Source organism: Seriola lalandi, unplaced genomic scaffold (genome assembly GCF_002814215.2).
Source record: "Seriola lalandi dorsalis isolate HSWRI2012SDOR001 ecotype SW California unplaced genomic scaffold, Sedor1 jcf7180002052274, whole genome shotgun sequence".
Classification (NCBI taxonomy): Eukaryota; Metazoa; Chordata; class Actinopteri; order Carangiformes; family Carangidae; genus Seriola; species Seriola lalandi.
In genome coordinates, this window is record NW_019522827.1 from 3,719,384 (window position 1) to 3,745,576 (window position 26,193).

General features: G+C 39.4%; 3 protein-coding genes across 4 annotated transcripts; all 3 read right to left on the minus strand.

Annotated features, from left to right (window-relative positions):
- Nucleotides 1–54: 54 nt before the first annotated feature.
- rlbp1b (retinaldehyde binding protein 1b) lies at nucleotides 55–7,793 on the minus strand. Its single transcript, XM_023400284.2, has 8 exons — nucleotides 7,684–7,793; nucleotides 6,893–6,932; nucleotides 5,067–5,195; nucleotides 4,127–4,331; nucleotides 3,268–3,446; nucleotides 2,482–2,640; nucleotides 1,946–2,056; nucleotides 55–1,392 (listed from the first exon to the last, which is right to left on the minus strand). Exons 2-8 carry the CDS (start codon nucleotides 6,902–6,904, stop codon nucleotides 1,264–1,266), a joined length of 924 nt encoding a protein of 307 aa, XP_023256052.1. The 5' UTR covers nucleotides 6,905–6,932; nucleotides 7,684–7,793; the 3' UTR covers nucleotides 55–1,263.
- Nucleotides 7,794–11,282: 3,489 nt separating this feature from the next.
- On the minus strand, nucleotides 11,283–15,453 carry isg20 (interferon stimulated exonuclease gene). Of its 2 annotated transcripts, XM_023400200.2 has the most exons (4): nucleotides 15,351–15,453; nucleotides 13,710–14,396; nucleotides 12,872–13,072; nucleotides 11,283–12,136 (listed from the first exon to the last, which is right to left on the minus strand). In XM_023400200.2, exons 2-4 carry the CDS (start codon nucleotides 14,364–14,366, stop codon nucleotides 11,936–11,938), a joined length of 1,059 nt encoding a protein of 352 aa, XP_023255968.1. In that variant the 5' UTR covers nucleotides 14,367–14,396; nucleotides 15,351–15,453; the 3' UTR covers nucleotides 11,283–11,935. The 2 variants fall into 2 exon arrangements, with proteins under 2 accessions (XP_023255968.1, XP_087028463.1); XM_087172337.1 differs by lacking the exon at nucleotides 15,351–15,453 and having other exon boundaries at nucleotides 13,710–14,361.
- Nucleotides 15,454–16,562: 1,109 nt separating this feature from the next.
- Nucleotides 16,563–25,136, minus strand: pdia3 (protein disulfide isomerase family A, member 3). The gene is made up of 13 exons (XM_023400336.2): nucleotides 24,815–25,136; nucleotides 23,665–23,743; nucleotides 23,433–23,550; nucleotides 23,182–23,289; nucleotides 22,873–23,002; nucleotides 22,604–22,720; nucleotides 21,037–21,162; nucleotides 20,696–20,878; nucleotides 19,987–20,095; nucleotides 19,156–19,284; nucleotides 18,539–18,618; nucleotides 17,311–17,368; nucleotides 16,563–17,220 (listed from the first exon to the last, which is right to left on the minus strand). Exons 1-13 carry the CDS (start codon nucleotides 24,946–24,948, stop codon nucleotides 17,098–17,100), a joined length of 1,494 nt encoding a protein of 497 aa, XP_023256104.1. The 5' UTR covers nucleotides 24,949–25,136; the 3' UTR covers nucleotides 16,563–17,097.
- Nucleotides 25,137–26,193: the final 1,057 nt, after the last annotated feature.

A 26,193-nucleotide genomic window follows, 5' to 3' on the forward strand; every position in this document is an offset into this window, starting at 1 on the left:
TTTGAACCTAGATTTTATGTTTTCTTAATTTGTAGATTAAAACAAAGACTATAATTTATATTTATATACAGTTTATTGTACATTTATTGACATTCTTATTGGTGCAACAGGTAGCACAGTGGGTAAAACTTTATAATATTCATATTGAAGAACAATCTAAAAAACATGAGACAGGCACTTGTTGGAATATCAGCCTTGTACTTCACAGAGAGACGGGGGAATCAGAGAGTGGATACAGAAATCTGGGGCCTGCCAGTGTTACAACGAGCTATGTGGCTGAACTACAGTCCACACAGAGCACAACTTCACAGAAGAGATGCAGATAATCTCTATCTGTTGTTCACAAAATGATATTTAAAATACTTGATTGAATCTGAATGGTCAAAGAGTTATGGTGCTTATGCATTTTTAGCACATTAACTTCAAGTCATGTGTAGGTTACAGTAACACTGATTTCCCAAACCATGCCTCCCAGACAGCCTTTAACATCCATTCATGTCAGATTGGTATGAAAATCAACTTGCAAAGTGGACACTTGGCCATCTTTATTTTTTGTTCAAACTTACAGTAATGCAGTTGTGAGCCTGTTTTGAAAATTCTTCCTTGTTGGTGACTGTCAGGAAGCTCTCAGATCTCAAGTTTGTGAGTCAGTTATTGTGCGTGTGTGTGTGTGTGTGTGTGTGTGTGCGCGTGTGTGCGCGTGTGCGCGTGTGTGTGTGTGCGTGCGTGCTCGTGTGTGTGCATGTAATAAGGATTACTGTTTCCCTGCAAACTCTGGACACACCAAGAAGGAAGCATCAAAGTAGCTCCTGCACAAAATTGCATAACTGTGTGAAAACAACAAATTTGACCTTAAAAGTAAAGGTAACTAAATGGCCATCGTGATGAACGACCTACTTCACGCTAGTTTTAAAACTAAGATGTTTGATTGATTTTCAAACTATCTTGGTATGAAATGAAAACAATGGTTGATTAGAAGGTAGGAAATTATTCTCAAAATCTTATCATGCTTTGGAAACCAATCTGTACCCTGTAATTAATGGTCTACAGAATACTTTAGAGTGTAAGTGAGAACACTTCATTCCTGTTTGTGCTTTGTGTGGACCTCACATCATTTTAACTTCTCCCACACTCGTGACTTTCATTCATAACTTTTTTTTTCCTACAACCACACAGCTAGATTGGGCTTTGAGTCTCCACAGTCTATGGGGCTTTGTAATATATAACGGCTCTTTGCATGTTTGACAAATGGATGGAGGATGTTTAGTCGAACAGCTTGGCTGCAGTGGCCTTGCCATCGTACTTGGCACCTTTTCCATCAAACTCAGATGGAAGGATGTCGGCGTCAAACTCCTTGTAGTAGTTTTCCAGTTCATCTCCATGGACGAACACCTAGAGCAAGGACAGCAGCTGTTAGAGTCATTTGCAACTGTGTATTTCCTGTACCCACTAACTCAATTTGTAAATGAGTGCAAATTAAATTTGAAATGGTACCTATTGTACCCTGAGGTGGGAGTGCTCCATAAACACAGATAATTTCAAAGTGGCATCAGCAGCCTGCTGTCTGCTTTGCTAATCATAACCAAATTCAACACTAATATCAAGCATGTGAAAATCCGGCAATAAAAAACAATGTCACATGAAAGATTTTAACAGTAAACAGTAAAATCTTTGTATTAAATATCTATTGTGTACTTTAACTGTTATTACCTTTATATTTCACATCTTGCTCTGACAAAACTTGTTTTTAAATATATGATACCTGATATGAGTGTAGTTACAACACTAAGGAGCCTCTTCGTTTTATATGTTTCAGTCTTGATTCAGTTTTGACTGTTTCCTCTATCCCGAATTCATCTTATAGACTGAAAGAGAGTAGGAAGGAGCAGCAGTCGTTGCAGTTACAGTGTCGCCATTATTATTGAATCAGCTTTGTAAAACTCACTCTCTCTAGCAGTTTGCTCTTCATTAGTGGTTTGACCACGTTGTAGGTGGTGGTGAAGTACCAGGGCTGGTGGATGAAGTGCACAGCTTTGAAACGGGCAGGGAATGAGTCCTGGTGGAAGAGAAAAAGTAAGAGAGTTTGGTGATATAACCCTCAATAAAACCGTCAGTGAAGAGGAGTCCTGCAGGAAGTGTGAGGTATTAGACTGTCTGTGAATATTTCTTTCCAGCAGCAGCTCTTGTGGAACGGTTCAAGTTTAAGGTGCCACTGAGGCTGTTGAGACAGGAAAGAGTGTTTTAATCGCTTTTTCTTAAAAATCTGACTCCTTAACCAGCAAACTGCAACCAGACAAACATACATATTCCATATTCCACTTATCTCTAGTATTCAGCCACACAGATTTTAACTTTAACCATTAGGCTATGAAGAGTTCCTTTGAAAACCTAATGCAGTTTTCATCTCTGCCATATTCATGCATCCTACCATCTAACGTCTGCAGTAACCAACTAGTCCAGGGCAAGAATTTGCTTTCCCACCTGCAACATGTCCACCATCTTCTTGAGCTCGGTGGGTTTGATCCCGGACGCCTGCTGCATGGTGAAGCCCTTGAAGTTCTCAATGATGCAGAACCCATTGATCTGAGTCTCTTCATTCTCCAGCAGCTTCTCCAGGATCACACAGTAGGCACGCAGGATCTGAACACACACACAGACAGAGATATACCATGTTTATTAGCTAGGTTCATTTAACATGCCACCAGACAACTCCACTTGGCACAACCCTGGAAATAATGTACCCAAAATAACAAGGTTACTGTTCCTTAACCCTTCTGATTAAAGAAATAACCCTGGTCTCATTTGAAACATAACTCTTAAGATTTTACAACCAAAAAGTTGAAATGAGTATAAGAGATACTGAACCAAAGTTACACAAGCACAAATGGAAATGTACTTGTTTCTGTCACCTTTTTTTTTCATTTTGTTTTTGACAGAAAATATGGAATATAAGGCCTGTAGTAGTATCTTTTTAGTGAAAAACACTTTGGAGCCTTAGCCTGAAGTCAGAACCAGTTCTATATCCTGAACTGCTTTGCACAGACAGACTCAGGAGGCCTAGAGCTTTCAAACAGCTCGTAATTTGTCTAGGTTATGTGAAGATTTAGTCCAGTACAGACCAAAACACCTAGGCCAAAACCTCCCTTGGGTAGGACATGTTAGGTCTACTACTAGGTCTGCTATTTATACCCATTTGAATGAGCGGTGAGTTTGGAAATATCCTTTTCCTTGTGCACTCTGGATAGGTGGTCACCCAGCAGTTCTCACCTCATCGAAGGTGATCTCCTCATAGTCCCAGTTCTCGATGTTGAAGAGCAGAACCACACGGCCATATTTGTCTCTGTTCTGCAGGATGCCGGGGTAGCCGGCCTCAATGGTGCTGCGCACGGCCTCTGGGGTCAGATTCTCAAACAGCTCGGGGTAATCCTTCCTGAAGCGCACGTAGCCTGGACAGAGACACAGGAGCAGAGTCCAGGAATTCTGGATTTGTTCTAGTATCAAGCACTGTTTGGTCCTGTCATCCACTGCCAATGTGATAGAAATCCTTCTGGCAGCTATGAAGGAATTGTTTTATTTTAATCCAATGACACATTTATATATTCATTCATAATTTAAAAGTCAAAATTTAGTGTTTAGCATATCAGTTAAAAGATAGGTTGGATCACTCTGTCTACAGGGACTGATAAATCTGTTTAATCAGGCAGATTTCCAGTGTCTCATGATGATCTAAATGCTGTCTCAAACACTTTTTTCATGCTGGAAACACCAGATCACTGTCAGTCTTTGGCATGAAAACTATCAATTAAATATTTATATAATGTTATAAGCCTTCAAAATCCTGAATCATTTGAAGCCTGTTCATTTCTTTTCTTTGCAAATAAGTTTTTGTTGCAAAGCTATGACACACACGTCTCTTTGTTTGCATGGCTGTCAAACCTCAGACACCACAGTTTGACAGTTTCTGACAACAACAAAATAACATCATTATCATCCGCTGCTTTTTTATAAACTAGACTGGATACTGGAGGTTCAGATTTTCTCACTACTGGCATCATAATTACGGCTTTTACGGACATAGGAGGAAAACCTTTGTCAGTAACTTTAAGCGTTCATCTTCCTGACGTACCCTTCATAAGGTCAAAGGCTCTAGGCACGTCGTACTTCCTGGCGCGGATGAAGCGGACCAGCAAACTGTCCGGTTTCTCTCCGAAGGTGTCCTGCACCCCCTTGGCCAGATCATCTCCTGCATCTGCCTTCTCCTTGATCATCCCTCGCAGCTCCTTCACCGCAGACACCCGCTTCTCATCTGTCTCGTTCAGCTCGTCCTTGGCCTGCAGGGGGAGCCAGACCACACAGTTAGCTCACATTTGACATTTGGGTTGTTTTATTTGTCATGATATTCTGAAGGATTATCTGACCTTCTTGTTACCCATTGTGCTGTTGTGTTTAACTTTGCCATGGCTAAGTTTGTCTTGTCGACCTAGCTAATGTGTTCATTTAGCTGACAGATAGCAATAAGTTGGCTAGGCTAGCTGGCTAGTGTTATGTGCTAGCTAACCAGGTTACTAACTTATTAGCCCCCAGCTGAGGTGGCTTTTTTCCTCATGTTTATTGAGTTTTCTTACATGAACATGAATTTAACTAAACATAGGTTGATAATAAGGAAAGTGCAACTATAGTGGAAGCTAACATGTTACAAATGTTCACTAGCAAGGGACTGGCTACCTACCCTGCGTTTGCTAACATTAAATGATTAACTCATCTCTTATAAGATAATAATATTGTGAACATATTTACAATTTGCAATGACATTGTGAACATGTTTATTCTTTAGTGTCATAATATATGTCATCCATTAGTAACAGTAATTAAACTGTTAAAAGACACTGCAAACCCACACAGGTGTTTTCAGTTATTCTGGCTAATTAGACGTCTAAGAGAGTCAGAGTCAGGTCTAATCAGTCACAATATGTGAGAACACCTGTGCTGGTGCACTATGGGGCCTTAACTGTTTAATATCCTGATGCGGCCCGGTGATGTCTCTAAATGTTTGTTTGTCTTGGTACCTTCTGCCTGGTGTGGTCTGGCAGGCTGGCGCAGGGTCCAAACACTTGCCCGTGGTCCTTGACGGTGAGACGTTCCAACTTAGCTCTGAGAGCCTGCTCCTCCTCCGACACCATACGGTAAGTTCCAGTCTGAAGAGACAGGAGACAGCTTTAATGCAACAAACAATGTCCCATAAACTGCAGACTCAAACATACAGCACGTCTTTGTGTGTTTTTCTTAGACATCCAATTTAGTTTTGGTACACTTTTTATATTGGTTGCCTATTTCATAGTGCAAATTTTGACTTTCTTTTAAAATTTGTCAAAAGCAGGAAAGGCACTGGTGTAACTAATAACATTAACTTCACTAGGTAACATAAAATACAAAATTCTTCAATGCATGTGTCAATTCCATGTCTGAGTTTTGGCACCAATAGTAAAATGATATTTTATTTTGAGAGATGTAACACATCATGGTGCAAAAATCAGGTCAAATCTAATTTATATGCCCCAGTATCACAACCTACCTCAAGGGCCTTAATCTGTGCAGCATACAACACCTCTGTACCTCTGTCCTTAGACCCTCAAATTGGTTAAGGAAAAACTCTCCTAAAAATACCCTTTAAACCCTCTTTCATTTAACATAAGAACTTATCATATGATACAGGTGTCTAAAGCCAAGCAGTCATACAAGAATTTTTAGTCAATAAAATACAGTCTAAAATAGGAAAACATGTTATTAGTAAATATTTGACTGAATAACAAGAGAACAAGTCTACACACCAGTTTTCAGTACTTTGAACTATAAACACATTTCAGTCATCACCAAAAAACTCTTAATCACCACAACCAAGTGTGTCCTGGTGGTTAAAACTCAGATTACTGCTGTTTTTTGTACTGACAGGGAAATGAAGTTAAAGCTAAGCAGCAAGGAATGACATAGTGCAGAAATCTGTCATTGCACTTTTTACAGTAGCCATTTCATCATAGCAGGAAAAGCACAGGTGTAATTAATATCATTAATAATAGATGTTCAGCTGTGCCAGCTCAAGGGATTTTATACGTGACAGAGCTGACTGACAATGGCCTGGTAGAGCATAAAAATAAAAGCAGATCCATCATTAATGTTATTAGTTACACCTGTGTTTTTCCTGCTGAGACAGAGCAAAATATGTGTTGCAAAAAAGACAAATTAAAGATGTTACAGCAGGTGTATTGACAGCTTCCCACCAAATCATTGTGACCAAAGAACAATCTGCACTTATTAGTGTCTGCTATTCAACACTTAGGTGATGTACCTTGTGTTACTTCCTGCTAACTGTTTGGAAGTGTTTCCATGTTTTTTTCTTTTGCATGTTGCTTTGGTTAAAAGCTAAATGCCTCACTGTGTAAGTGTAATTCTCTCAAAAGACTTGGTTGTGCTGTGTGAAATTCTAAACATGTCTAATCCACGTGAAACAATACACCCGCCCACCAGTGTTGCAGGACCAGAATGAATAGGCCTCAGTGTTTGGTTAATCTCCCTCACATGAGTCCAGTAAAGCCTGTAAATACATGGTAAGGACTGCTAGCAGCCCCGAAGCAGGGATCAGAGATTAGCAGCTAAGGCTACTGTAGGTGTTGACGGCATCTGTAACTATGAGCTTTGGTCTTGAGAAATGTTGAGGTGCAGCTGAGTCCATGTTATAGGAAGATGAATAGGTGTTTGTGCTGGACGACACTAGTTTGTGAACTGAACCTGAGCCCTTTCACCCCTCAACACCACTATTAAAGCTGAGTTTGACAACACTTACGTATCATTGATTAGTAAAATCTGATCAAAACAGTGTAGAAGTGCAGGTACTTACCACCACAGCCATGTCTTCTGCTCTTTAAATCACCTTCGTACTGTGTGGAAGAAAATAAAGTTTGTGATCCACATGAACATAACAAACAATTGACACACTGTACTCCACATTAATCCCCCTTCATCCCACCCTCTCTGCAGTGACAGGGTACCTTCATTGTTCTATATTTAGCGTTGCCCATTCCTAGATGATTTATCAGGAGATTTAAGGTCAACACTCCCTTGTTTCATAATCAACAGACTCACACTCACTGTCAGGGTTAAACTCTTGAGTATCACGTTGATTAAGTCTGTATCCGATAAGTTCTGCAGATTCTGTATGACCACATGTTGTTACAGAGTTAGTAAAATATAAAACCACTTGCATTTTTTTTGTTTCTTTAAATCTTATATTAATTAGATCTTTTCAGTTTTCTTCAGACTGTTCTCGTTCCAATACTTAATCTAAAGCTGCGATAATAAAATAAAAATATAATAATCAACCAATTAATCGATTTGTCAGGGATTTCTGACCGCAGTGGAAATTCATGATGCATGATGCACCTACTGAGCGAGACTTTACCAACAATAGTCTTCACATATTTAGATTTGGCGCTCAAATGCCACAATATACAGGAGGAAAGTAGCCGCCAAATATCCACATGTTGGTTTCATGCGTCTGTAAATAACAGCATAAGTGTCTTTGGTCAAAACTGCTACTCAACAACTACAGTATTACCAAGAGGAGTTGTACAACACTGGACGCAGAGAGGAGGCTGAAGTAGCACCTCAGCACTGGAGGCCGAGTCTTACCTGAGGCAGATGTGAAGTTGCTGGCGGGGAGTCGCAGGGGTCTGTGTGGAGCAGAGTGGACGGGACCTATGATTTGTAGCGTTGGGATTAGTGGCGTCACAGCAGATTACACCTGACAGATTTACTTTTTCTTTTCAATCAGCATAAAAGTGGCAGAGGGTGTGAAGAAGGGGGAGGACGCGGGGACGGGGGAGTGATGATGACGTTTTTTTGGCCAACGGTGGTGGTGTTCCCATGATGAGAGGCAGGGTCAGGGCACATTTTGGATGATGTAATGATGGGTGTACACTTTAGGTAAGAGGTGCTTTAAGGGGGTGGAGGGATTTGTTTGAATTCCAAGGAGACTTGGAAGGAGTGAAAAGTGACCATTGTGACCGTTTGATTTGTGCCATGTGAACACTGGGGTCAGGAGAGAGGAGAGATGCAATCTGTTTTCAGATGTGTTTCACATGTTTAGAGGCATGATGGGAGAAAAGTCTAGCTCTGATGTTGTTATGCTACTAAGTCAACCACCAGCAATGTTTTCTCCAAGGCAACAAGTGTTATGGCTGTAGAAATTACTTTATTCAAAGATATTTTTAATATCACAATATTTTTTATTATTTCTGTACTTTGCAAGCGTATGGCAAAGATTTGTAATCAAGTGTCTTTCCCTATATTTGACTAAAAGTTCATATTCATCCCTTGAAAGCAACTTAGACCTCTCAGAATAATTATATTGTGCTGAAAGAATAAATATAATGAAGACATATGCTAATGACAACATATTTTAGACCATTTATGATAAACTTTGCTGAACTCTTTCAGCTCTTTGCGGATAAAAGGAGTAAGTGTAGTTAAGCTCTGCATAATTCAGTCTGAAGCTGCCACATTTGGTCTCCAATTGCTCTCAATTTGGCAACATTAAATTCAAGTTTACACTTTAAACTAGAAATCCTTCATTGTGACTGAGGCAGAAAGCTTTCATGAATCAGAAATATCTACACGCACACACACGCACACACGCACACACAAAAGCCCACAACCACCACCTTCACTACAAGGATTTGGATTTAGACTTAGTTGCATTCATATCAGTAAACATGGGCCCTTAACTACCCACAATTCCTTGTGATCAGATTAGTTCTCATACACATAGTACTTATTGACAGTGTGCATGTGCCGGTTGCTTGATAGTTATGCTGTGGAGTGTATACCTGTGTGTGTGTGTGTGTGTGTGTGCGCTGCTGTGAGCATTAGGAGCTAAAAGTAATGTAAAGGTTTATATAATGTGATCAGCCCTTCTTCACATCACACACATGTACTCAGTCGTCAAGTCTAATCACAACAGAGTGAGGCTGAGTAAAAAAATCTCTAGATTAATCTCAATGGGAAACAGAGAGGTGTGCATGAAAACAAATTAACAAAGAGCCAGTGGACAGTAATTACAGCAGGATGCTGTGATCGTGCTGTCTGCTGTGGTCATTGGGTGACATATTTTTATGATTTTCTGTTTGATCAGCCTTTGTCTTACTGTTGTAAAACAGTGGAATAAACTCAAATTTATACAGCCATCAACAGGGGTGTAGAGAAGAATTATGAGGCCCCTGCTATTTCCTTCTGCTCCATATACGACAAACATCTGTGTCTTACCCTCCACACATGTATTTACCCATCATCTGTGCACATCTCTACCGAAAGCAGCCCCGTGTTAAAAAAAACACAGGGGCCTTCTAATGAATAAGATTATAAGATAAGGTTTTTCGAGTCAGTCTGAACAGAACATTAAATTAAATTAGTTTTTGAAAAATAGCTTGTCTGAGCCTTTAGTCTGCACAGGAAAAACCAAGAAGATTTTTAGAGCTAAAAATAATAGTCAATTCATTGATCAGCACCATGGATCATTTCTTTACATTTTTTTGAAATTATATAGACTAATAGATTTGTCTTTTATTTTAGTATTATTGACATGATTATAGTCCATGAATCCCTGTTAGTGAAATATTTTTCGTGGAACATGAGAATCCCCACAGTCCACCTGCAGGACATCAGCCCAAAATGAATGCTACTGAAATGAGAGTCTTCACTCAGTGATAGTGCACCTTTGTGATGTGGTGCTGTGGATGTTTTCCTATTTAGGTTTCTGTACATCTAACAGGGCATGGACTCATTGCCCCAGCAGCTGGTTGTTCTTTTGTGTTGGTTCATGTTTGGAGGTTGTCCATTTCCCTCACTCTGACCCTGGCAGCACTAACGTCACCGACACACGTTTTCCTCCTGATGCAACGATGAAGGAGCAGGCGGCCGACCTGTAATCTGCTAAATCTGCTCAAGAAAGCTATTTGAGAAACAAAATTAGATGGATTGGGCAAACAATGCTCCTCTGTGTTCTCTCCCTGCAGCCTGAGCTGGAGGGCCAAGTTCAGGCTTTAGATATGTGTGTGTGTGTGTGTGTTTTCATGGGTTTGAGTGAGAGAAAAAGTGTTTGAGGCACAAGGACAACACCATTTACGGAGCCATGGAGGATAACAAAATGTACAGCTACACCTGCAGCTCACTGTACTGCATGTTTAATCCAAGTGAAATTATTTACTCCAATGGATCAAAATCAACCACATAACAACCGCATAAAGCTGTGCAGCATTGCAGCTAAATGACTCACATGGATGCAAATATTTCAGTCACTGGGATTTAACTGGAAATGCTGGGAAAGACAGAGCAATAAACACATAAACAACCACAAGCTTTAGTGTAACTAAATATCCTGTCACTTTAGTGACACATTAAACTCTCTTTTTGCCCAATCACGAGTAAAACCACATCAGCTCAACTCTACTGAGGTGGATTTTGTAACCTATTTGGAAATGGTGCCATTTGATGATTTCACCTTCTGATCCAGTGTTTGTGACAGAGTCAGACCAAAACATTTCCCAACACCAACAGAGCCGGGGTTTCATCCATTAATGCTATTCCTGCTAACGATGCCTCTGTTAATGCTGATCTGGCAGAGAATCAAGTGGGATAACCATGATGCAACGGTTGGAGATTTTCCTCTGCAAATACCATGGATTACATTACATTAACAGGTGTTTCTAATATGCATTGATTGCACTGCAGCTTCTTATTCATAATGTCTGATGTAGCATGTCTACAGGATTTGTTTAGTTGTTTGTTTTTTGTGTGAAACATTTTTTGGGCCTTGTGACGCAAGACAAATTTCAGAATAATATTTTGATAAAGTGAAATCAAATAAACGGCTTTTATTTTAAGACACATTAAGATACAATTTGTGCTTTCTGATTAAAAGGGTGGCTGAAAACTAAGAGTTTAATTAATTAAACACATCCACAAGATCTGGATCTTTTGTTAGACCCTCTTGAACTGGTAAATGTCAATTACTTTCAAACTCTGCAGTCCCAGTTTCTCTACTGAAAATATTTTTAGCATCCAAGCACAGGTCAAGATAACCCTGATGATTTTTTTTTTCAGTTGACAAAGCTCTCCCAGAACCACAGCAGACATTATACAACTGTTTTCACAAGCTCCATAGTTCTCCTCATAACTTCACTGATGCTTCAGTTTTCCTGGTGCTGTCACATTCACACTCAGTGAAACCAAAGTGTGTTTTATTTTGACATGATGCCATTTTATTAGAACGTTTTGAGAGCAGCTTGCAATATGAGGTAATGAAATACCACTGTTACAACTGTTTATAAAATACTTAAGGCCACATATACATGGAGGTTTTTCAAATGAAAAATACAGTTGTTTTCCAAAACAGCTGTATCTGTGACCTAGTATTAGTCTTATGTCCCATTAACAGTTACATTTAAACATTCAAGTAAGAGCACAGACTGTTAGAAAACTCCACACTCTGCACACAAGTTAGAACCTAATAGAGACCCAACACTTTTCATGCTATAAACATAATCAAATCTGTGACAACTGACTTGATTACCATCAACTCAGCAAGCAAATATCTGGAACCACAGCAAAAATATGCCGTTAGGAACATCAATCATGTTTAACATGTTTAAAAGTAATAAGTTAACAAGTGCTTTCATTCAAGCAGTAAATGCATTTTCCCCAGTACATCTTCTCATGAGACAATGAAGAGTTTTAGTTTAGGTTTGGTTCCTCAGGCTTAAATGCTATTATCTTTCATTCACATTATTCGTAGTTATCTGAATCTGCTCTGATGACTAAGAACATCACCATCCAACAGGGACTTTTTGAGGCGTTTCCCAGTAAATGTCTCATGAATACTTTCCTCTCATTGGCTGTCAGCTGTGACATCATCGGGCCAGTACTCATCCTGCATGTAGTGGTTTGAGGAGGCAAAGCTGGGCTTGTGTGGAGCGCTGTCGTCCCTCAGCTTGTTCTGCAGTTCCTGTTCCCACTCACCCTCCACCAGCTTGTAGAGGTCGAGGGCAGCCTGAGCGTCCTCCACCGAACAGTGACCTCTCTTCCCGACCTGGCCAGAGAAACAGACAGGGTCAGTATAGTTCACAAAAAGTCAGAATACCATCAGGTATAACAAAAACACTGGGCAGACTTCAATGATATGTACACATTGTTAAAGGGAAGATGGAAATGAAGTCATGTTTCAAAACAATTTGAGCATGGATCCACTTTAGTCTGACTGATGCTGGATTTTATAGTTGTATTTGCTGATATATGGGATTGCTTTTGTTTGTTTTTTTAAAAACAAACATTTTTTATAAGTGTCTCTTAAATTTGTTCATTAAAAAGCAGTTACCTGTGCATGTACTGAAGGAGGGCTTTTTACAGTTAAAAATAAACTCATCAGTGCCCCCTGGTGGACAAACCTCGTGAGGACACTTCATAACTTGCATCACACATTATCTTTGACAATTATGTGCTGCTCTGTCTTATTATTTATCAGTTAAAGAATCTGTGTTTGGATAATTTCAAGCAATAATTGTCTGTTTTTAAGTGATTTAATTTCAGTGTTCAACATATTCTTCACCATTTGGATCAAGAGCACTTACACTGTAAGCAAGTAAGGGAAAAATGTTTGTGATGTTTTGTAGATGCCTTTCAGCAGTTTAGCAGTTTCCATGAAAAGCCTTAGTTATCATTAGGGATTTAATACAATCAATACAAAAAACAAAATTCTAGTATAAATTAAGTCCATATACATGATGTATGAAGACTGACGATGCCCATGACACTCATTACGTCTCACCTGTATCCTCCTGTTCAGCAGCTTACTGGCCAAGATTTTGAGGGAAGGGCAGCGCTCTCGAGGGAAGCCGGCCAAACGGCTGAGGAGACGCGTTGTGCAGGTGTCTCTGACCATGTGACATGGATGGAGTATGTCCAGTGCCTCAAAGTCGTTGTAGACAGAGTGGCCCACGACCACTTTGCCCTCAAGTATACTGAGGATCTACAGGAGAGAAGCCACACAAGTGCAGAGGACAAACATTATATTTACCTGTAAATACTGAATATTAACAATTTGGGGCATCAGAAGAGTCGGCAGAAGACTGGGTTTAGTCAGTGTTGACATCTCTAACTGGGTTGACAGTTCAAACCACTCTGACCTGTATATCAAGAAGCCTCATTTTAACCAATGCTTCAGCTTTTCTCTGAACAACACTTTACATTTCTATGTCTTCGTTTCGCCTGAGGGAACACTAGCTGTGACAACTCCTGCTTAGGAAACTCAATTACCTTGCATGTCAATACCAGTGGTTCTCTTCCTGTATTTCCAGTCACTTGCCCTCCTTATACTCAAATGCAAAACATGTCCAAAATAATAAGAATACAACAGCTATTTATTTTTTCTAGTATTGCATATGTTTTTAGTAGGAAAAAGGAAGACAGCTCAGAAGTGTTGCAAAGAATACAACAGTTACCATCATGAGCAGACAACTAGATCGATTTCAGTTCAAAGCACTGCAGCTTAATAAAGAGCTCTGTGAACGTATTTATACTCATTGCCTCCACCGATTCTTTCATTGTATACTAAGTATGACAGAATAAAACAGCATATGTAGATGCTTCAGTGAAGCTGGTCTCACCTCCTCCCTGGCCTGAGCGAAGGGTTGGGCATTGTGCAGATGATAACTCCGGATGCCACTCCAGCGGGTCCTGTAGTCTGTGACAGGCTGACACGGTTGGACGTATTTATCATACAGGACATTACCATGATAGTCCAGGATGCTGCAGCGGGCCAGCTCACTGCAGCGCCCGCCAGGCCCAGTCCCCACCATCTCACAATCTAAAGCCACCACCATGGTCGAGCACAAGCTGAGGCACGGTGAACTCCGACCACTGGCTGGAGGACTGGCCTCAGAGGAGAAGCCGCTGTCCACCTCCCAACTGTCTCTTAAGGCTGTGACTAGACTGTGGTGGTCACAGGCTTTAGGCACAAACACAGAGTCTCCAGGTTTAGACGCATCTGTGCTTTTGTCCTCAGAGCTCAAAGTGTTTTGACTTTCCTGCAGTGTATTGCTCAATTTAGTTTTTTTGACCAGTTTAATTGTATCCAGTGGTTTGTAGTGGTTGTCTGTTCGTTTCCTCTTCACGCCGGCAATTATTATCTTCTGATGACATTTCTTCTTTGCTCTTGTGTTCTCCATGGCATTAAGCATCGTGGCTTTTCTGCACAAATATTGGTAGTTGTTGAGAAGCCCCCATGAGGAAGCTTTATTCTTTTTTGATTCCTCTGCCATCATCAATCAATGAAACTGGCCTTGAAGTCATTTCTAAAACAACACAAAACAACCAGATTATTATTAGAATATAAATTATGTAGGTGATCACTAATATTTAAATCTACAGATTCACTTGGACCTTTTGTCCATGGGGCTGTTGCATAATTGGCAAATAAAACAGACCGAATCTGGCATTAGGGACAAGCTACAAAACACGTTTATATAATGCCTTCATGCTACACACCATGCAGGAATAGCACTGACTTTGAGGGACAGATGACAGACAGGAACACATTACATCACACTGTAGTAACTGTGTACTACGGCTGTGAATATAATTAACTAACCTATAATGTAAGTTAGCTAATTCATAGTTTTAAAAAGGATAAATTATTAAACATTTGGAAATGTCATAAGGGTTTTCTTCTGAGCTAGCGAACGACAAAGGCAACAAATCTCAGTTCAAAAATGTAAGTTTCATAACTTCTCGCCAAACATTTTATTAACTTCACGCTTTGTCTGACCAATGCTTTTTTACATCGCTGTTAAATCCAACATACACTGAGCTGTATGCAAACTCACAGCAACTTTAGCTGAGGTCGAAGCAGCGGTGAGTGACTGCTCCAGCTGTCGTTGTAAAAGCATACAATTAAAATACATGCTTGCTTGGCGAGTTGTTCTTAAGCCGTGTTGAAGACTGGCTCCCAATGACCGCGAAAACGTAGGGAATCGTGTTTATGAAGTGTTTAACTTTATCGGTCGTCAAAGCTAACTTCAACTTGTCAGATATTTCACTGGAGACTGGCGTCCCATCATAGAAAACCGACCGATTTAGCTAGCTGAAGATAGCCACGTCAAACAAGGCACGAGGCATCATTAGATATCACACAAGATTATTGACGAGAGATAAAGGTGTCATCTATTAATGTTAACAAAAGACACAAAGAAAGGGATATTAAAAAATGACACATTAGAATAAAAATGCTTGAATAATTTGTACATTACCCTCTGGAACAGCACGTGTACTGCGTGAACAAGTCTGGGCAAGTCTGCTCTACTCTTCATCTGATTGGCTCCTTCTCTTCTTCGTCTGACAGGAGAAGTTCAGCTGCCGGATACATCACAGAGTCGCCACCTACAGGCCCAACACAACATTGCCACAAGAATTCTGATACATAATGGCACAACACTTCAGATAAGCTACACAATAAAAAAGTTAAAGGAGCATTTAAGTCAATTTAACGAACAATTAGTGATCAAACCTAAACCACTGAATCAGGACATGTGGGATAATTTACAAATCAATTTAATTTGCTGCATCTTGTACCTGTTGAGTCACCAAATACCAACTAATCAGGAAAACAACGCATGTTACTAATTGCGTGTCATCCAATGCCAATTAAAGCAGGGAATACAACACACAAAATAAGTCTGACAAATGTGAAAATGTATTTAAAAACATATCTGTCTGCCCCAAAGTCTAACAAATGACAGTGACTTTAACTCCATTTGTGTTAAAGAATTAAGCAACAATTTGTTGTAGAAAAAGCGACAATGTGAGGAAACATGATAACTACAAACTACACAAATTTCATACTGAAAATCAGTTATGTTGTAATATTTACTGTTCCATTATGATTGACAGGATATGACTAATTGCCTTTTGTTGTTGTTTTTCGTCTTCTTTCATGCTTTTTACATCAAGCTAAATTTCAGTTCAAAATTATTCAAATTGATTTGCTGACAAAATTGTCACTAATTTTGAATAGCGGAATGAATTTACTCAGGAAAAAAAAACCAAATATATCAAGCTTCTAATTTGTAAATTTCTACTTTTTCTCCTGTTTTATTGAATATTTTTTAGGTTTTAGACTGTTGGTTGAACAAAAGATATTTGAAGATGTCACCTCGGACTCTGGGAATTTATGAACATTTATGATTTTGTCATTGTATAGACCAAATAATTAATCATATCTTTAAAAAGACATAATTGACTGATAAATTGATAATGAAACTAATTATTAGTTGAAGCCCTGTCTCCCAATCACTTGATGCAATGCAATATAGAAATACAAATGCAAATAAGGACCAAATGTCAGTTAACTTTATAAATATAATTACCAAACTTGTGAAGTACAGGATAGTGTTTAACTGGAGCTTAGAAAGCAGCTGCCATGACACATGATGAAACATTTAAATTCATGACAGAGATCATAGTTCTTTTTGGTTTTGTGGGCCTTTTTATTTCATAATCCTTCCAAATGTACAAAAACAAAGACATGTTACAAAACAAAACAAAAAAAAAAGAAAAAGAAAAAAGAAAAAAAAAAAAAAAAGAATTCACCATTACCATTATCCCCTGTGACGACGACAACAAAACCAAAGCGACAGATGACAGGAAACTGGTGTCAAACCAAAGTGCATCAGCCTGAGGTGTAGTATTCAGACCAGGGGAAATAAAAATCTCAATTTTTCAAAAGCTGTCCCCTCTCCCCTAAAAATTTGTTTTTGTTTTTAAACATCGGGCAGGCCCTGGCCACCACCTCTCCACCTTCCTCGGTTTTCCCAGAGCAGCGGAGGACCTAAAGGGAGGGCCGTGTCTTTTCGACTTGGCTTCAGAGCATTCGGTAGTTCACTAAGAGTAGAATATAATTTAGTTCTTTCTCTGCAAGGATTTCTCCAATCCTCCTCCTCCTGTCATGGTGGGGGGGGTGTGTGTGTGTGTGGGTGCTGAGTTCTCGTTTGGAGCTTTTTATAGCTCTATCTTGTCGTCGTCCTTCTTCTTCTTCTTCTTCTTGGGCTCATCCTGCATCACCAAGGGGTTGGAGGCCTCCCTCTTCAGGTAGGAGATGAAGTCGCTCACCTCACGACCTCCCTGGAACGAGAGCGGTGAGACAGAATGATTAGTGGAGCGAGTACAGACATAAATTAACTCCTTTTAATGATCATTCAAGGTGACACTCACCTCATATTTCTTTGGGCTCATCTTACGTCCAGCTGGGGAAAAGTAGATTGTGGGAAATCTGAAAAAGCAAAGGTTGAGGAGATTTATAAGAACTTAGTCTTATTCTTTCAAAACCCACAAAAACATTAAAAAAGGACAGGTTCACAATTCTTACAATTCAAAAATCAGATGTCCATATATCCATATGTACATTGAAGGGTGTTTCTTGCTGTAATTATTCTTCCTGTTCATACTGGCTGTGAGGGATCCTTTCTTTCATTGTCAGCGATGGGACAAACCCCACAGTCCCCTTCCATGTAAAAATATATTCAAAAGTTTATCTGAAATTAATTTTATGCTTCAGCAGTCTGAGTTGGTCAAATCAAGTGGTTATCTTCTACTGTTACAGTCTTTAGTACAAAATTCCCTCTTTTTGTTACCATCCGCCCTCTGCAGCTCAGAACAGACACACTGTCACACACACTGGGAAACATTCAGAGGGACCTTTGTACACTAACTATGGAAGCTACTCGTGTGATCTGTCGAACTGATTAAGTTTCATACCAGCCTCAGATAAACGTTTGATTTTTGCACAAAACCTGGACTGTGGATTCTGTCCCATCACTTACATTAGAACAGTTTTAAGAAGGGATCTTCATGGCCAGTAGGATAAATGATTAGAGCAAGAAAAAATTATTTCAATGTACATTTTGACACCTCAGTATTGTTTTAGGACAAATGTGAAAATTCATGAACCTATCCTTTAACACAACATGAACAAACAATTCTTGATAAATATGGCATGGATTTGTTTTTGTTTTTTTTGAGTAAATACAGAATGGGACATTTTATTGTTGGAAAAACAACTTGGTCAGTGCTCTCTGATGGACAATTTAAGCAACAGTGTCACTTTCTTAATTACTTCAAACCTAGTTAGGCATTTCTGAACTTGTTACTCATCAACCGATACATACACCAATACGATATATCTGCACTAAGCCAATCATCGACCCTGACCGTTTAATCTGTCAAGCACTGATCATCCTCCAAAACTCTGTCAGACTTGTGTTTGGTGAACTAAATGAAAATGTAAAGGACAACGATATGACAAGATATCTAACTATTTTCCCCCAAAGTATCAAAGAAAATCTCCATCATGCATGTTCTAAGGGATGTGGTGATAGTGGTGAATTTACAATTTGAGGTTGTGGGGAAGCTTGAATATTACTTTAAATAACTCATGACTCACCCGCTGACTTCATATGGAGATGGCACATCGTTGGCTGTGGCGTCCATCTTTGCAATGACAACGTTGGGGTCATCGGCCAACTTTAGGAGCAGAGGAGAGAAACTGTTAAGCGTCTGTTTTGTTCGGGCTACAGCTGAAATGACTGAATAATCGATTAATCATTCCAATCATTTGCCGGTTACAGCTTCTCCAATGTGAGGATTTGCTGCTTTTCTTCACTATATATTGAATCTTTGGGTTTTTGACTGTTGGTCGGACAAACCCCTTTAAGATGCCGCCTTGGGCTCTAGAAACCTGTGGTGGACGTTTTTCTGACACTGCTGGATAAGACAACTATAACTGATAAAAGTATAAAACGGTGTCTATGGGTGGTAGAACTATTTTTTATTTTCTTTTCCATAAAGAGCTCAAAACAGTGACGCCACTGTTCAACTTTAAATGTTTCCGTCAAGTTGTTGAACCTGATCTCCTGGGAACCTGAAACCTGGGAATTCTGAAGTTATCCTTCATTTCAATCTGTTCTTTGGTTAAGGTCATAAAATACTGCTTTTAAGCACATAATTAATTTACTCTGATTAGTATTGGAGTAGCAGTAGGTCAGCAGTTCACTCCCTCACCTTCTCTCCCAGCTCTTTGTATTTGGGCTCCAGGCTCTTGCAGTGTCCACACCACGGAGCATAAAACTCGATCAGCACATCTTTGCTATCGTCGTTGACGATGGAGTCGAAGTTCTCAGCCACAATAACCTGAAGACAAATAACAGATGTCACTAGTTTACTCGCTTGTAGTTGTGAGTATTTTTTAAGATGGTATTTTGAATGCTGCGATTGTAGCATTGCACTTTACTGAATGTTCATTCATATCTATTGCAATGCACAATTTTTGCAGGCTCTCAAGAAGCATCACATCTGATCTTGGTCAAAGATCAACTGTACAATAATGTGGAGGAAGAATTACACAATTAAAATGTTAAAATCATGTTTGAATATATACATGAAAGTCGCTGAGCTAACATATAACCACTTACAAGCGCATGTTTTACTTTCACAACTCATTTTCTAACCTATAAATAATCATTTCAGTTAAGTCGAATGTTTTAGTAGAGAGACAGACAGATGGGAATATATGGGTATAAAGGTCTTGGTGAGAGCACGTAATCATTCAAATTACAAAACAAATTTACAAATTTTTAACACGCGTACACCTGTGGGTGAGAAGTGAACAAAACTGTACTGAGGGACCATGAATTCATGTATATTTTCCCATGTCTTGTGTCTGTTAATACTCATCAATCTTTACGCAGCAGTTGTGCAAGTGTTACACAATTAAGTAGGAAAATGTGGGAGAAACATGCTACAACATTTTCTAGGAAAACCAAACAATACAAGACCTCATTACACAGCACACATAAAGTAGAGATGGACATCCTTCTGGATGTGTCATCTCACCTTGACAGGACCATCGTTGTTCTCTGGGATGGGCTCTGATTTAAGGTAGCGCTTCAAACTGCCATCAAAGTAGCTCTGCAGGAAACGCTCCAGAGCTTTTCCGTCACGACTGTTGGGAGAACAGAGAAAAAAGTAATGAGACCCTGAGTATTTGGAGGAAGAATATGGAATCAACACATGTGGTGGAAGCAATTAATCAGATTATAAAGGAGAAATTGATCACACAAAATTAAAATAAGTTCCTTAGACATCTGTTTATCTAGTGGTAACCTTGTCCACTGACCTGGTTCTCTATAACCAGTGAAAACTTCAGTAAAACAACTTCAGTAAAACAACAGATCACTTGATTTCAGTACAAACTCAAAATGTTGCCACTGTAGCTCGTCATGGAGCATGTCAGCATTTACCTGGATGGCAGGTTCTGGGTGCTCATAGTGATGATGACCCTAACATTGTTATTCAGTCAAACTCATATGTCAATATGACCTAGCCAATATTATAAAGCCTTCCCAAACACTGACCAGCATATCCTCATTATATTAAACGAGCTACACAGTGACACTTCATGTAGAACGGTAATTAGTTCAACTTTTAAAGTGACCTATCCAGTTAGTTAAATTGAATTATTAGTGTGTGTACTGTGTATGGTATGTGTGGTAAAATCACACCTGTGTCAAACAATTAAAATGACAGTTGACAGTTGACTTACGAGAACTCCTCACTCATGACATATTTGTCTCCCTTGGCAGTGCGGATGGCCACCAGAGGCAACTCTCCTGAGCCTCCATCCAGGCCGAACTCAGACACGTCGTGGCTGAACATGTTCTTGTTGGCCACAGCAAAGTTCAGCTTCTTGCCCTGATCCAGGAAGCCCTTTGCCACCTTCATCACCCTGTAAAATGTTAATATGGTCTGTATTAAAAGCCATGCTTTGGAAAGTGGAAGTAGTAAAGGCAGTATTTAGGGATTACAACCACAACTGGAAGAGTCAACAGCCACCACAAGTAGCTGAGGAAAGAACAACTCTGGTACACGTTTAGAGACACCTACCTGTTCCTCCAGTAGTTGGAGCCCTTGGGGTTTTTGTCATAATCAACATCATAATAAGCCACCATCAGGTCCTTCCCCCTCAGCTGGTCTTTGTTGTCGTCTGTCATGTGGGGGCAGATGCCAAAGCTGGGTTGAAAAGAAAAAGAAAGGATCGTTTTAGAAAGAAAGTTAAACCAACACGCTATACTTTTAGCTGGTTACTGACAACCACATAAATCAACCGATACAGATGATTTACAGCAAGTTAACCTATTTACTTCAGTTTGGGACTATTCCCTCTTTTTTTCCCCCTACCATTTAATCTCTTTTATCCTATTTTAACTTTAATCAGTTTTTTTTTTTACATTTTAACCCTTTTAATTCCTATACATGTGCTCCTGCCTTGTGTTACTTTTATGTAAAACTGCAATACATCTACATACAAAAACAGACTGGTTGAAATACACTGAACATACTGATATATTGCCAACTTCAATGGCATGCAGTTAGGCCGGTGCAACGACGCTGGTGCAAAGTGAAAGCGAAACAAATAAATAAGGGCGTCATAGAGATAAGCATTTTCTTAAAATTCATATAACTACTGTAATGTCTTTTGTTTCAGTTTATCAGTAGGCACGTTTGTTGTATCTGCTTGTAAATTAACAGAATAGATATACAACTACATGTTAACTCCTTAGCACAACATACTCAAAACATTGCAAAGTGTATGATGTATGACATCAACTCAACCAACATTTAAAATGTAGGACCATAAGGAATTCAAGGTCAAATCACATTTTGAGTGTTGTCTACTGGGGTACATAAAAAAAACAAAAAAAAAATCCAATGAGCAAAACAATAACATAGGGGAAAAAGCATGTTAATGACTTTTTTTTTTATATAAACGCAGTGCTGACCAGATCAACTTTTTAGATACTAAAATGATCAGTTATAAGTGGAAAAGGCTAATTGTGGTCACAAGTTCCATTTGTGTCAAGTCATTCATTTCTGATTATACAGCATTACACAGGAATCACCCAGATTCTCTATGGTCTCATTTGCACTGTATCAGCCTGTATTGTTTACTGCTGTCATAGACAGAGCAGTGTCTCTGTGCAAAGTGTCTTGAAGGGATCATCAGCTAGGGCAGACAGCATGTTACATCTAATTTGTGATTTTCCAGTTCAAAAAAGAGAAACCCAAATATCACACTGGGATCCATAATTTAAAGACAGAATATAAAGTCCAGTATTGACTCATCATAAGTATTGAATATCTTTTGCCCAGGCCCAAATGCATTTTTCTGATTTATTTAGCCATACTGCCAGAACAGAGTGAGAGCGGATCTGTTTGCAGAGGACAACTCACCAAAGAACCAATGTCCTGTTGGCACTTAGCCATATGTGCAAATATGTACTGTTACCACTATGCAACTATTAGCATCTTTTACCACTACCAACAATTTCAACTACTGTAAATACAAAGTGGTTTGCAAATAAAATGAACCATCATCTCTGCTGCCTTACTGGAGCACAAGTTTCTGGATGTGAAAGGAGAGGATGTGGAACTCAAGAAAACCAACACTCACATGTTGTCCTGGATGAACCTCTTGATTTTGCTGCTGGTGAATTTGTCCTCTGTGAATTTGACGGAGCCATCTTCAAATTTGTTGTTAAGGCGTGGTGGGCGGAACAAGACAACTCCCCTGTAAGCCAACAAAGGAAATGTCAGTTTAGTCCAGATCGGTGTAACAAACCTTCTGCACCAACAGCTGCTGCGCTACTGATGTGACTGTCCCATCACATGTGTAAGTCATTGTCAGTTGAGGACTAGGCCAATGCAGAAAGAGCTACTCACTCTCCATCAATGCCGTGGCTCTGGAGGAGAGCCTCAGAGTTTGTGTGGGCGAAGCGATAGTTGTCCCTCAAGGCGCTAGCTGCCTTCAGAAACTCTGCCTGTGATGTGCTCTTGTCATCAGCAAAGAACCCTGGGAACAAAAGAATCTTGTTCACACCAGCATGCATATACCTTCAATTTTACCAGCTGCAGTCAAAATTTACCCAAACTGGGTTCAAGTTGACATGTCATGCTTAATCATGTTACTGCTAAGCACACGGAAACTGCCTGCTATAGGTGTAAGTGGTTAAAATGCAAACATTAACTCACCAACAACACTTGCGTCTTGGTCTGAAATAAACTTCTGCAAGTCTGCATCAGCCTTGAGCTCCACAGAAGCTGGACCAGCCTGCTTCTTGAGGAAGCTGACAATCCCATCTACAGAGAGAAAAAAGAATGATGCAGACTTAAAAAAAGACAAAGAGGCAGAAAAAAAATGAATATGCAGATATACGGAGTATTTGTACAAATGTGAGGTATACAAATATACATAAAAAATAAATCACATCAGAGTCAGATACCTGCAGTCCTGGGACCATCATAGGGACCAGTTTCCTCTCCATCCCTGAAGATCTTCAGGGTTGGGTAACCACTGACACCATATTTGCTGCATGTGTTACCATTGGCTGTGCAGTCAACCTAAGGGAAAAGAAAATCATTCACTTTCTGAAGCAGTACAGATTGCACTAAAGTACAGAGTGCAGAAAGCCACACTAAAGTGGACAAAGTTAAATGAACTGCATTATGCAATACCTTGGCCAGAGAGACGATGCCTTTCAGACGTGTGGCGGCTGCCTCGTACTCAGGTGCTAGCCGCTTACAATGGCCACACCTAACAGACAGAGACTATGGATCAGTCAAACATGTTACACTTCAGCTGTACTCAGGTTACAGCTGAGCATAGATCCTGGGGGTGACAGTGATTTCACAGTGTGGACATTCAGTTTATCATCATTTATTGCTAAAAAGCAACAAATCCTCACAAAGTGAAGCTTAAAATAGCAAAAGTTTGTCTTTTTTGCCTTAAATGATTATATGATTATAAAAATGATAACTAATGAAATAAAATTTATGTCAATCGACTAATTGTTGCAGCTCTAGTTAATATTTCTTTTTTTATTCTCTTTGATAGTTCAAAACCCAAAAATACTTGACATAAACCCAGAGACAACTAAGAAACCACATTTCAGAGGGTGGAACCAAATAAGTTTGTCGTATTTGATTGAAAAATGTCCCTCTTTGCCTAGTGATGACATAAAAGGGGCTGTATAAAGTGTTTTAAGCGAAAGATTTTAATAAATGCGATTCTATCTATCTATATATGTCTGTTTTAAGTTTGGGACCGTGGGAACACGTCACAGTTCCTCTGGACCAATCAAAGGTGGACACCAAAACTTCCCTGGCCAATCAGAATGTTACAACGACGAAATGACACGCCCCCAACTTCCTTATAGCCTTAATTCGCACGTAGTTTTCATTGAAAAGGCTTCAGAACAGCTAAAAACAAACAATATGCCATATCTTACCTGTGTCGTGTTTTTATAGTTTAATGAATGGTCAACGTGTTACAGTCTTTGGATTCTTACTCCACTAAGAAACCTACCAATACAGCTAATTAGCTTACATCTTTCCGCTTGTTGCTAACATGCTACGCTGGTCGCTAGCCAATAAACCACAGACTACTTGATTAATAACGACTATTTTACTGTTTGAAGCTGTCAGAGATGCGAGTTAAATTCTTACAACGGATAAAATACTTTGAAAGAAAACCGAAGAAACATTTACAGTCTTATAAGTTCTGCAAGTGAACGTCAGTTAGCTTAAGTGTTAACCACAAAGCAAGTGAGCCCGTTAAACGTTTGCAAATGCCTGGTTGTCTTGCACAAAACGTGAAAAAACTCACCAAGGGGCGAAAAATTCCACAAGAATGAGTTCATGGTTTCCAATCTTGCTTTCGAAATCATCATCCGTGTAGTCCAGCACATCACTGGCCCGGGTGAACCCAGCGAGGGCGGCCAAGAAGATCAGCCTCAACATTGCGCACGGCGCTAACTAAAAAACACCTTCACTTACTGGTAAACAAAACAAAAAGAAAAAATTAGCAAACTGTGTCCGTGGCAGCCCCCCCTTCTTCGGCTCGCTTCGGCGACGTGAAAGCCAAGGCTGCAGCAGGCTCCTCAAGCAGGGCCAAGAGTAGACTAGTCGGTAAGAGAAAGAGAAAGAGAAGGAGGAGGAAGAGACGTTCAGGCAGCGGGACCGCTCCTAACCACAGTGTGGCAGCCTGTCATTGGTCCATCCGCTGCGTCATTCTACCCCAGTCAGCCAATCAGAAGCAGGAAAATGAGACCTCATAGCCTTAGAACCAATCGCGACTCCACCAAATCAAACCTCCTCTTTCACAAGCTTAAATGATTATGTTAAAACTTTACTGATTGATAAAATGGCTTTTTAATGATCTGCTAACGACTAAAATGTGTCAATTACTATTATTTACTATTTAATTCAAGCACAATTGCTCCGCACATACCGTTGCGTTGCAGCGCTGAAACGCGTAAGACAAGAACAAACTTCTCACATATAACATAAAAGTAGAGCAGTGGTGTAATAGACTCAGGTGTATCTAATAAACCGACAACTAAGTATATAACTAAGTGCATTTACTCAAGTATTGTACTTAAGTACAGCTTCGAGGTACTTGTACTTTGATGGAGTATTTCCGACTTATGCAACTTTATTCTTCTACTTAACTACATTTCAGAAAGAAATTGACTTTTTACTTAATTACATTTAATTGACAGGTGTAATTACGTATGTAAGTATAGGTTACTTTCTATTTATATACAAAATTAACTTTGCAAATGAATTTGGATACGTAAGAAATGTATTATTATTGATTAAATGCCACACAGGTGTATTTAAGTTGAGTTGTGCAAAGCTATGTGGGATGTACATGGGGGGACCATGGTATGAACTAATAAGAACGATAAAGTTGTAACTTCTCACAGCATAACTAACTTGTGCACAAAAATTTAAGACATATCCGTTTGGACTGAGGGGGTTCCATGATTTAACACTTTGACACAGGCTATTCTGCATAATGAGTTCTTTACTTTTGTACATTTTGGAAGTAATACTTTTACTCAAGTAGAATTTGTGAAACCACTTTTACTTGTAGAAATACTTGTAGAATATTTTTAAATATCATATTTAAATATTTTATACATAAGTGAAGGATCTGAGTACTTCTTCCACCTTTGCAGTAGTTTTAATGTCTCCTCAGGG

What these genes read in the sequence shown, in the direction of transcription:
- rlbp1b (XM_023400284.2), bottom strand. An exon ending in CAGACCACACCAGGCAGAAG is followed by an intron (nt 4,332 to 5,066) that starts GTACCAAGACAA and finishes CTCCCCCTGCAG; the next exon opens with GCCAAGGACGAGCTGAACGA. An exon ending in AGAGCAAACTGCTAGAGAGA is followed by an intron (nt 1,393 to 1,945) that starts GTGAGTTTTACA and finishes TCCTTGCTCTAG; the next exon opens with GTGTTCGTCCATGGAGATGA.
- isg20 (XM_023400200.2), bottom strand. Translation starts at nt 14,366, where the DNA reads ATGATGGCAGAGGAATCAAAAAAGAATAAAGCTTCCTCATGGGGGCTT. An exon ending in TCGCTCAGGCCAGGGAGGAG is followed by an intron (nt 13,073 to 13,709) that starts GTGAGACCAGCT and finishes TCTCTCCTGTAG; the next exon opens with ATCCTCAGTATACTTGAGGG. An exon ending in TGCTGAACAGGAGGATACAG is followed by an intron (nt 12,137 to 12,871) that starts GTGAGACGTAAT and finishes TTCTCTGGCCAG; the next exon opens with GTCGGGAAGAGAGGTCACTG.
- pdia3 (XM_023400336.2), bottom strand. Translation starts at nt 24,948, where the DNA reads ATGTTGAGGCTGATCTTCTTGGCCGCCCTCGCTGGGTTCACCCGGGCC. An exon ending in AGGTTCATCCAGGACAACAT is followed by an intron (nt 21,163 to 22,603) that starts GTGAGTGTTGGT and finishes TTTTCAACCCAG; the next exon opens with CTTTGGCATCTGCCCCCACA. An exon ending in TCCAACTACTGGAGGAACAG is followed by an intron (nt 20,879 to 21,036) that starts GTAGGTGTCTCT and finishes AACATTTTACAG; the next exon opens with GGTGATGAAGGTGGCAAAGG.